Here is a 12,214-nt window from a genome sequence, read left to right as displayed (position 1 = left end):
AAGCCACTAGAATTCAAAGAGTTTTTGAAAGTTTAAAAAGGAAGAAGGAAAACACTACAATTTACTTCAGATTTTCACATAAATGTTTTTAACAAGAAAATTTCCAGCCAATTTTTAAAAAAAATAGACTTAAAGCTGCAGTTGCTTATCAGTTAAATTTAACACAGTACAGTATACCATTCTAGTTACTCATTAAAAAGCAGAGTTTTAGAGGCTAGGAAATTTGTACTTAAGGTCCCATAAATAATTCTGACTCTGCGTCAGCTCTGTCCTCTACACATTTGCGGGAAACTGCCTTACTCAGCCACTGAGGGCACTATGTAAGTAACTACCATATGCTATCTACATTTCCACTAGTGACTGGAAAACCGTCACTTCGCATAGTATAATTATAGACCTAAGACCGTCTGCTATCGACCATGTGTCTCCCTTTTTGAGATCACCCACCTGCTCAGAATGAAATATGCCAACATCTCACCTATCCTTTCAAGTACAGTGTAAAAACACTCCTAATATATCTCCTTCCAAGAAGAGACCTGAAATGCATCATTTCCTCATCTACTCTAAATTGGTTAGAGTACAACAATCAATAAAACATGCTGAGATTTCTGTTCAAATTTTTTGACTACAAATGCAAATTAATATGAAAAATTACAAGGTTTTGTACCATTTATGATATACTATTATCTGAATTGGATAACTGTTGTAACTGGGCAAGGGCCACTAAAGTTAAAGAAATGAGTGCGTAATCTTGAGATGTGCAAGTTGGAATGTAGGAATGATGATTGGAAGAAGTTTGGAGCTATGTGAGGCCAGAATATGGAGTGACTGCTGAGTCAAAACTAAATGGGGCTGCAGTAATGAATTTCCAGTAAATGTTGGCTAGCATCAGGATCAGCGTCAGTTGAACCCATTTTTGTTTCTGGTTGTCATGGATGTGATAAGAGAATAAATGAAGGGAGCCACCTTGGAACATGCCATTCACTGATGACTTAGTGATATGTGTGGAAGATTGTGAGGCCCTGCAAGCCAGTTTTGAACAGTGGCAATGTAGTTTTGAGCAGGGTGGATTTAGAGTGAATGTTGGTAAGACCAAGGCTATGGTAACTGAAGGAGGAGGACTCTTTATAAAGGCAGAGAGCTTAGAAGAATGAAAGAATTTAAATACCTAGGATCAATGGTTGATGATGATGGTGCCCTGCTGAGTGATGCCCGGCATCATACTAAAGCTGCTTGGTGCAAATGGTGAGAGCTGACCCCAGTTCTGTGTGACGAAGAGAGGCCAATAAAGTTAAAAGATGAATGTATAAAACTGGAATTGGACCTGTTTTAATGTATAGAATAGAGATTTGGCCAACCACAACAAAGTAAATCAGTATGCTCTCCACCACAGAAATGAAGATGTGGTGGTCAAATGGTAGGACACTCCATGATAGGAAATGAAATGATGTTGTAAGGGGCCTAATACAAGTTGCTCTAACTGAACCCAAGTTGAGGGAGGCTAGGCTATGTTGGTGTGGGCATATCCAGTGGCAACTTGAGAGTTGTATCAGTAGGATGGCTCTTGCAGTGATTGTGGATGGAAAATGACCCGGGGGAGACAAAAGATTCAATACATGAGCCAAATATCAGTGGACCTCAGAGAGACCAATCTGTATGACTGTATGAAAGCCTGGCATACAATGTTGAGTTTTGAAAGAAGGCTAGAAAAGTTGCTGACCCCAAATTTGGAAATGACAAGAAAGAAGATGATCGTTATCTGAATTGGGTAGACATGGGATTGTACAACACCTAGCATATTGGGTGCTATCATTACATATTATTTCTGGTACCTTAGCTCCAGATTGTTGACTTTATAGTATTAGCAGGTTCTAAAATCAAGAATACATTTGAAACAATGTTAGTGTTCACAACCTTCATTCCATTTTGGTTAAGGTGGTTAGTCTGAATAAATAATACGTTGTGAGAGAAGGAAAATGCAAATGATCATGGTACTGATGTTGCAATGCGTTTCATGTGGCAGTCTCCCAGTAACTTCAGTGGGACTTTACACAGGTTCAGGGATTTGCCTATGCAAAACTCATTGCAAGATTGGTGGTTCTTTTTTGACACAAAAAGAATCTGCATGGGTTAAGGTGGGTCTCCATAATTGTGGGAGCCGGGGGGAAGTGCTGTCTTTTTGTTCTGGTGAAATCATTCATGTAGTAACTGATTGCATAAAGAGCCAAAGAAAAGGTGCAGTTATGGGAGCAGCTGAGTCAGAACACTATTGTCTTATAGACCAGGTACAGACTAATACAACAAAATTGCTTTCACATTTTTAAATATTGATACAAACATCCATGTGATGTTCTCCTGTCTCATTCTGAACTGTTTAAAAAAAAATCCTTGTTTTTGTGAAATGCTGCTTTTTTTTGTAGAAAGTGAATTAATTCTAAAAAATTACCCAATTTTTTCAGTCTACACAATTTAAACGGTAATGTTACTTTTCTTCTCACCTCCAAATGTTGTAAGCATCAGGAAATGGTTGAGCCAAACAGAGAGAAAGATATTGACTGTGTACCCATGAAGGGGGGGCAAAAAACGAGTTGAGCTGCTGTTTGTATATAAGAAACTGCCTTATTTTACATTTTATTTCTCTTAATTATTATTCCTGAGAAGTGTTGTATGAGGATATCAAAAATAAGCTGATTCTATTTGGGGTACAGTCCCCTTGCAGCCCTGTGGAATGTGTGTTCAGTGGGTGGGTGTTCTTTTGGAAATCAGGTGTATAGATTTTTTTAATCAGCACCATTTTCTTTCTCAAGAAGCAGTGACTGGAACCTGCTGATAAAGCCTTTGCTTTGAGGCACAGATCCCAGAGTTCTTAAAGCTGTTTCCTGCTTTAATAAGTGAAACTAATTTTTGATGTATAACATTTATAAGCCTGTGAAACTGATAGGGCAGCATCAGTGTTTAGAAAAATGAAGCCAAAAATAAAGAGATGACTGGGAATAGGCAATGAAAACATGCCATAAAAAAGCTAGGGAATGCCAAAATCATGTTGTCGATGTGCTATCATTATGACACAGTGAGGGATGATTTTTTTGAAATCTGATTCCCTTAGAATCCAAGTGATGACTTACAGAATGTGCATAATCTGACTGGGTGGATCACTGAAATTCACATCCCTGAAACCCAAATGATACTGTAGCAAGGGTTTTTCTTTCCTTCCTTTTTCTTTTTTTTTTTTTTTTATACAACACTTGTTGCAGGGTATTTGGGGGCACACATTGTCGTGTTGTAGGATAAGGAGTAAGTTTGGAAGCTGGATATTGTCTATATTTCTTTGACGAAAATACACCTGTCAAGGAATGGATTGCTGTCTCAATAGATATTTTTCATAGCACTGTGCACACAATTTTCTTTGGGCTCTTAAGCCTGGTTGCTGGATTGTTGTGGGCTAGCAATTGAATGAATGTGGAACAAATAAAATCTGATTGCTTTCATCATGGGGCAAAATTCTCCAAGGTCTCTCTGTTACAATCCTTAAGTCAAAACAGATTCAGATCTTTTCCAAGACAGCATGGACCTTATAAATTCTAATTTTCAGTGCTAAAATGTAGAATTGTTTACAATATCAAATATGATTTTCTTTTAGTAAACTTTTTTTAGTTCTACAGTGTTCTAGATCAAAATTAGCATGTGTATTGTGGCAATTGTAGAGTGAATTGTGTTAAGGTAAGGTGTTTCTGAGCTTGGAATTTGGTATGCTAGTGCATGTGCTAGGAAAATAAGCAAGAGAAAGTAAAATTGTATGTAACTCTTATTGATCAAAAATAATATAAAATGTTTTTTTTAACTTATGGGGGAGGAAGTATGGAAGTGAACACATTAACTCCAGTTCTGAAGTTGTTGTGCACAAGTAGACCCATGCACAGAAACACATAGACTTCAATGCATCTCCTCACACAGACCCACTGATGTTCACTCACAAGTGACTATGCATGGATCTGATTGTAAGATTGTGGACTATATGTATAACCACCATTGATGCAGCTACATGAAATTAATTATTAACAGAAATGTAGTAAGTATCTGGCTGGTGAAATTCACCCCAATCCCTGCACAAAGATTTCTACAAAGAAACCGGAGAAAGTCTGTATGGTTTGAAGTAATGAACACACTCATTTTATGGTTATTATTCCACTTTATAGGCTGGAATAGTGATGGCAGTTCCTTTGAACATCCTTTGAGAGAGAGTCTGAGGGCTAGTGGATGTTTGTAAATGTAGAATCCATGGGCCCTGCATTCAGCAAGTCCTCTTTCTGATTCTTTTGCCCACCATGGATCTCTAGTGGTTCAGTGATTCTTGGGCAGGTTCTCCACTATTGAATGAATTTCATTCTGAGAGAGGATACTTCATAGAATATACTACTGCAGAGGCTCAACCTCAGCTGTGTGGGTTATATATTTCTAAATCTAAAAAAGCACACAACATTTATCTAGGGTTTTTAAACACTGTACAGCACTGGAAAACACTTCTGCAAAGCATGCATCTTCCAAGAAACTAACTTTTTAATTACTATGTTAAGAATGGATAGTTTTAATTTTCTTACAGTTTGCACAATATAAACATTCACAGTTAGTGTATTTTATTATAATCCACGTGCTATCTTTATCATATCCTAATCTAAGACTGTAAGCATTAGAAAAGTGCTCCATGTTTTAAAGCTCTGCTGCTTGAATGTAGAAATGAGTACCTAAGGCCATAGTTGCAACATCGTATATTTAATGATAACTTGTTTAACCTGAGAGATATCAAGAAAAGTATTGAATATTTATATAGGAGTTATCCAAAGAGCCTTGAATCTTTTTTAGAATGGATATTGTTGCAAGAACGAAGTTAGCATGGTCAGCTTTGCAATGTTTGTATAGAGATTCCCTGGATTTCATAAAACATTGTTTGGTGTTGGTATATATAATATGCTAACCACGCTTGCTTCTGTAGCAAGCTTTGAACACATACCTAATATGACTGAGAATCCTTCTAATCAATAGACATTTTTTAATGAAGTAGACTTCATTCTAACATAGACTGTTACCTTAAATTGCAATGTGAATGGTTCACTTACTGTACTTGTTGGACTTTTCAGGCACTCCTTTAAATAAGTCAATACTGAGAACTTAGAACACTATATTGACTCTGAATAACACTAAATGTACAACCTATGTAAGAGTTATGACTCAAATTACTTAGTAATATCACATCAGTGTAAACAACGTAATCCTTTAAAGATATTCACATTTCCTTTACATGCTTACATATGTTGAGATGTGACTATATATGTAAGGCTGTGGCTATTTAATTCTTTGTAAACTTGTTCTATAATAGATTTTGCATGACCTGAAAAGAGATCTTTTCAGTAGTTCACCCTGAAAATACTTTACATTGTTCTTGGAGTGAACCATATTTTTCTTTAACGCTATCATGCTCAAATGTTTTGTTCTGTCTCTGGAAACAGAACGCAGGTTTCTGTATGGCTCTAATAGTCCTGAGAATTATTCTGGCAAAAATTCAAACTTTTCATTTCACTTGTGATTATTGTGTAGCTATTGCTGCATAGGTGCCACATTGTCTAAGAGTGCATTAGCCTGAGGGCAGTAACTTGAACACAATAAAATTATCTTGACCACATTAGATTTACCTGTCAAAAGAAACCTTAAAAATATTATGTAATTTAGAGTACTAAATTACTGAAGCAGTTGTCAGTCTTTAAATAACCTGTTTTGACAGCACTATTCCTATGTGTTTAGCTTAGAGGCTTCTGGCATTTTGGTGAGAAGTTTCAAAAGCTATAATTTACAAGTAAACTGCATTATTGTAATAAAGCTTAAATGAAATATATGCATTATAATCAAATGAATTAATCAGACATTGGGATACCATTCTTATCTCCCAACAGAGCTATTCTGTTGAGCTTTCTATCGACTGATTGTGACACATCATTTTTTGACCACTTGCTAATAATTGTTGATGAAATTGTCCTCATTTGAAAGCAAATTCTAGCTTGATAATTTAGATTGGGGAGCACATGAGCTAGGTTCCTAAAATTATCTCTGTATTTTAAAATTTGACCTTATTGTTAAAGAAATAGTATATAGCTTATGGTTGCCAAGTCATACAAACGTCCCTGTGTTAGATATATACAGGATAAATTAATCACATGGGGAAATGGCTACTCTACTACCACTACTGTGAATGGAGTTGTAGTTCTAAATTTATTTACCCTATTCAAAATTTACTATAATATGTGTAGATACCCAAAGTGGTTGCAACAAATTTAAAGACTATAATTGCACAGCAGTTAACTTAGGCTTCATTTATATTAAAAGACCTGGAAAAAAGAAGAGTAGATTTTATTTTGTCGTGGTGATGAGTTTTTTTTCCCCCTAACATTTTAGTAGAGGTGCTTCCAAATATCTTTCTTCATTAAGATTGTTTTCTTTTAACCTTTGCTATATGACAGGGTTATCACCTAGCATTACATTCTTATGCTCCTCTAATTATGTATATCTTTTCTTAACAAACCTTAAAAAAAGATTTCAGATGTTACAAGTCTAATTAAAGAGACAGACAAAGCCGAGTTTATAGTGTAGATTTTTTCTGCAGTTCAATTAATCAGCATGTTTTCTCTTTTAATTAAAACCATTTTAGTAAATTAAAGCCCACAGCAAAACACATATATAATTTGTTTGTAATTAGCTCTTAATTGGTGGTAGTTGAAGCTTAGCACCCTTGGTTTCTTTCTTCATGATTGCCATTTTATTAGCAGCCAGTCATTAATTAATCTTTTTTTTCTAATTAGCTTATAAAACTGTTGATGGCACATTATTGTAAATGTGATTTTAAGTTCAAAGCTTGTTAATAAGCTTTCTTACTTAGAAGAACAGAGATAAAGAAATTGCTGAAAACAGTACTACAGTTCTTTTTTTTTAAACTGCCTTTCTTATAAGGGGACTCTGTAAAGCATCTAACAGCTTATAGTTAATATTTAATGCTGTTTTCTCATGAATGGAAGAAGTTACTTGCATATAAATGTTTAAATCTAGAAGAGAGCTTAAATATTAGAATATTTTTCTGTTCTTGCTACATTAGTGTCATCTAAATATAATTTGATGTTTTAATATCCAGCATAAAAAAACAACAAAGGTATTACAAACTATTTTACAGTGAATGTTGAGCACATTCTTGAAAGCAGACAATTTTCACTGCAAAATCCACTCAATATTCTTGTTTGCTTTATATATTTTATATACGTCAGCAATGGATAACATTCCATAACATAAAAGGAGAAAATCATTGCTAAAGGCAAAGCCTGAAATAACTAGATTCATATTTGATGAGAAACTGTAATACTGTATTAAAAGGCTGTTTGGCTTCTCTGGTATGACCATAGGATGCTTCGGGACCTGTTTGAATAAAGATGTTTTGTAAAAGCCTCTGTGGGTTTAGCATTTTGTAGATCACACCTAAATATGACATTTCTGGAGCGGTTCTTGAATCTGCTATCTCATTACTCGTATCATAGAGAGTTTGTATTTTAAACATGACTTCTCATTTAATGAAAGGTCTCTGCTGAATAATATTCCAAATTAAATATCTCAAGATTTTCTGGAAAGTTTTCTGTAAGTTACAGTAAATGTCTGTTGCATCTCAATAAAAATGTTTTCTGTCTTGCCGCCTGAACTTTACATACGATTTCAACTTCAGCCATTTCTTTGCTTGTTTTAAAAGTGTTTTATGATGCTGTGCAAGAAACACTAGAAAGGGATAGCTGACAAGGAAAAAATTAAAAATTGGATAAAAAGTAAATGAATAATGTCATATTACTAAAAAGATGAGAGGCTAATTTGTGCCGACTTTTTGCTAATTTTGTTCAAGCCTCAAAATGAGGAGCTGTCACCCGTTCTGTGTAGCACTGATGACAGTGCCAATGATCCATGAAATAAGCTGCCGCTGGCTTTGTTCTGATAAGAATGAACAAATCTGCACAATGTACGGCTCCCAGAATCTCATTTTCATACTTGCATGCAGGCTAAAAGAAATAAGCTGTTTGCAGGCTTGATTAATCAGACATTTGAGGGTTTTTTGTCTCTTTGATCTCTTTCGTCTCCTAGGTAACTTGCTTGACATTAATGTTGAGCTTGAGTAAAGACAATCAGGAATTGTAGACCAAACTGATATAAAAATTAAAGACCTTAACACTTTAAGTACTCCAGTAATGGTTCCGCTTTACTTCAGAAAACATCTGTTTTCATTTAATTAAAGAACAAAAGAGAATGGCATAAATATTTTTCATAGAGACCTGTTATTCCATACAAAGTTAAAGTATGATAATTGGTATTTTTAAATAAGTGCCTTGAAACTATTCAAAAAGAGGGAAAGCTTTAGAAATTTGTCACAAGGTAACAATTTCAGATGAGTAAAATTTTATGAAAAATGATGGATAAGAAGTTTGCATTTATGCTACATTAAGCTGATAGAATAAGATATTTGAAATGATTATCGGTGAACTTTAATATGGAAAGATTTTGCCTCATGGAAACTGAGTTGATTAAAAAGTTTGTCTTAAAAAAATCTGTACTATGTTACAAGGATGAGCCATTATATCTGCTTTACTACCCAACATGATTTACACACTTTAAACCTGTAAAATTGAAAGGAATTTAAAAAAAATGTCGCAGTGCGTTTGCTTGAGGTTATGCAGACGCTTTTACAAATCTTCCAAGTGGCTGTAAAGATGAATGCCTCAAGGGTCTAGCCAGGGCCCTGCTTTTCCAACCAGCTAAAGCCCTTATCTTAAATCCAAGCAAAGTACCATTAATCTTTTTGAAAGACCTTTTATGGCTTTTAATATATCCCAAATTAGAACATTTTACACCCTTGGTTCCTGAAATATGGTGATAAAAAGCCTTTAGAGCTTAATTTTCCTTACTGCGTGCTCTGACCAATTTGCAGTTCTTTGTGATAATGTTTAGACACCTTAATTAAAATGCAGCAAAATATTGGATGTTCTATATGGAAAATGCTGATACTTTGGCTACACAAGAAATTGTTGTATATATTTTTATTCATGTTTTCTTTTTTCTTACAACATTGTATTTTGTTGAGTTATCTGATGACCCAAAATGTTTGTGCTTTTTTTTTTTTTAAATGTAAAATACATTGACCAAGCTTTTAAGAGATTTGTTCAGGGAGGGGAAGTGAAGATGTACGTCTGGGTGTGGATGGGTGTAGAAGATGCTTAATTTGAATAAAATGTTTGTGTATGTTTAAACACAACATATTTGTTTTTGTTTTGCAGACTAGGCTTTATGTTGCCCTAAAGTGATAGCATTAATACTGCAGAACATTTATTTTCCCCCCTTTCCACATATACTACAGAGGATCTTATTATCCCATTTTATTTCCATACTTTCAAAGATGGAAGTATTCACTCTGCCTTCACAGAAACAGACTATAAGATTTTTTTGAATACATTTATAGACATCAGTTATGTAAGATTGTATGTATATTGATGTTAAATAGGCCCGCTAGAATATATTTTTTATACTTGTTAAGGAATAACTCTTAGTTAATTCATTGTACTAGAACGTAAAATTCAGTCAAAAAGACATTTAAAGGCACAGTTCTTCGGCTGTGAATTCATTGTCTTAGTCCTCTGATTGCTCTATTTATTAAGTTAATAAAATTATTGTGCTTTGTCACATAAATACTCATTTAGTGCATTAAAGGAATACGGGTAGAATTAAAGTTTCTACTGTAACTTCAGGAATTTGTTAATTCATTAAATCTGGATTATTTATAAACATTGCAGGCGGGAGGGATAGCTCAGTGGTTTGAGCATTGACCTACTAAAACCAAGGGTTGTGAGTTCAATCCTTGAGGGGGGCCACTTAGGCAAAATCAGTACTTGGTCCTGCTAGTGAAGGCAGGGGGCTGGACTCAATGACCTTTCAGGGTCCCCTTCCAGTTTTATGAGATAAAATATATATGGAGATATACCTAAGGTATTTAATTTTTTATAGCAAAAATGTTAATGCTTGTAAATACACTTAAATATTAAATGACTGCATGTCAGTAACAGAATGTTATACTTTAGTTAGTCTTCGTGTGATATGCTTTGTGACTAACTTAAGATTTTATCGTTCAGATGTCAGTCTATTGAATTACTGGATTATGTTAATTTTTGTTAATCAAAACATCATTCTATGTCTAATGATGTAAAATATTGGCTGATCACAGGATTGATTTGATGCATCAGGACGACTCCAGCAGGACATATTTGTGACCCTTAAAAAGTACAAAAGCTAGATTAGAGAAATGTTTAGCTTTAGACTTTTTAAGGAATGAGTTTAATAGTCAGTACTCACTTTTTAGCGATTTATTATTTGTATGATAGAAATGCCTAGGGCCTCAATCAGTTATCAAGAACCCCTGTTGTGCTAGGTGCTGTACAAACAAATAACCAGGCTGTCCCTGCCTCAAAGAGCTCACCATTTAAGTTAAGGAGAAGACACAACAGGTGGGTGAGTGAAACAGAAAAACAGGTGGGTGCAAGAGTAGGAAACAAGATAAAAATAAAAGCAACGTTTTGAGTAATAGGCAGTAGGTTCAACTCACCAGCTGTTAGTGTTTTGTATGCCGTCTTTATAACATACAGGTACCAGTATTTCACTGGTGAAACAAGATCAGCATGCCACAGTCAGCCTTCCTTTTCAGATTACATTTAAAAATGCTGTATTCTGTGGGTTTCATCTATGGCCTTAAGAAGTACAATTTTCACAGAAGTAAATTGCAGCCCTACCTGCATAGGGACAACAAACTGAGCTCTGTATGTGTTGCCATGACTAATGCAATTTCCAGTCATGTTTTCAGTAGTCTGAGACCCCTGTTCTGTTACCTGGACCTTGCACCCTGATAGCTTTTTTGGATGCTTTTGTTTGCCGTCTGGGTTGTGTAAGGCAGCCTTCAACTGGAAGGATGCTCATTGACTTCAGGCTTTGGATAGCGCCTTGAGTGAGTTACTGCTGCAAGAAGTAGCAACTTGTTCTAATGTGTTCTAGCAGTCTTGGCCAAATGAGTTTTCTGGTTGTCAGGAAGAATAGGAGTAATTTTGAGAGGAAATTCTTCCATGACATTATATTTTTGCTGGCATTATTTAACATCATGCACGGATATCACAAAATTTAATTAAAATGAGGAGAAAGTTAGTAATGTTCAGTAATGGAAATCTTCGAAATTGGCAATTTCAGAATTGTTGTCTGGCATTATTTAATCTTGTCTTTTCTCTGACATATACCATGGTATCAATTCATTTCCCCTTGGGTGAAAAAGTTTGTAAATACATAAACAAAATGGCATCCAACTTACATCCTGTCAAAAGCTTATTTGAATAACATGCATGTTTATTACCTAAATAATGATAATCTCGAGTCTGGTAATATGAAGATCATCTTAACCTATTTCAAATGATTTCTAAATACATTATTTCAGTCAACTTCTCAGGAGAATATGGCAACCATTTAACAGTGTGTAGTAGCTCTAGATAGCTTAGGATGGAAATGAAGAACACTTCAACAATTGGATCTGAAGGCAGATACAATATAATTTTCTAAATTAACATTTTGGCCAGGACGCTGGTAATATCCTCACTACCTCCATTCCTGCAAAAAGTGCTATGTAAGTTTTTAATCTCCACACATGGGCAAGAGTTAGAGCCATGCTGGGGCACTGGTTCAGGGATTACTGAAACATCACTACTATTTCCTGCAGCATGGTGGGTTTTCCCTGAAGGTCTTCTACTTGATATTGCTAAGGCCTGACACTATTTATCTGAGAAGATCAGCTTGAGGTGTTATGGGAATACATTGTTTGGTTTTGATAAATCTGTTGAAGATCAAATTACACATTTTAACTTTTTCCAAGCTTGATTTCCATAATACTATGCATTCTGAAAATTGTGATCTGCACAACACAATGTGTTTCACTGAAAGGAATTTTCAGTTGTCTTTACTGACTCAGAGTATGTCATGAAAGCAACTAACAAGATGAAAGTAGAGTTGGTCTGAACATTTTCAAAACATTTTTCATCAAAAAGTACTGTTTATCAAGTTAAACCATAAGGCTTCTGAGGTCCACAGTAGGCAAGAGAGGGAGAGACATGAACCA

At 35.0% G+C, this 12,214-nt stretch overlaps 1 protein-coding gene and 1 long non-coding RNA gene across 12 annotated transcripts in view; one reads left to right on the top strand and one right to left on the bottom strand.

The window, feature by feature from the left end:
• The window catches only part of LOC120368776, a 38,992-nt gene that overhangs the window by 8,422 nt on the left and 18,356 nt on the right, over positions 1–12,214 (bottom strand). The gene's annotated exons all lie outside the window — the stretch shown is intronic.
• Positions 1–12,214, top strand: part of FAM204A (family with sequence similarity 204 member A) — a 36,625-nt gene that overhangs the window by 21,045 nt on the left and 3,366 nt on the right. Inside the window, exon 7 of one of the 9 annotated variants that reach the window (XM_039481307.1) lies at positions 10,493–10,699. The exons of the other annotated variants lie outside the window; for them this stretch is intronic. Within the exon in view, the coding sequence (XP_039337241.1) occupies positions 10,493–10,552 (60 nt within the window). The 3' untranslated portion in view covers positions 10,553–10,699. Of the gene's footprint in view, positions 1–10,492; positions 10,700–12,214 lie in introns of those variants that run through there. 9 annotated transcript variants of the gene reach the window in all.

Source organism: Mauremys reevesii, linkage group 7 (genome assembly GCF_016161935.1).
Source record: "Mauremys reevesii isolate NIE-2019 linkage group 7, ASM1616193v1, whole genome shotgun sequence".
NCBI lineage: Eukaryota > Metazoa > Chordata > Testudines > Geoemydidae > Mauremys > Mauremys reevesii.
Note: the sequence above shows the minus strand (reverse complement) of the source record. Positions and strands in the feature narration are given on the sequence as shown.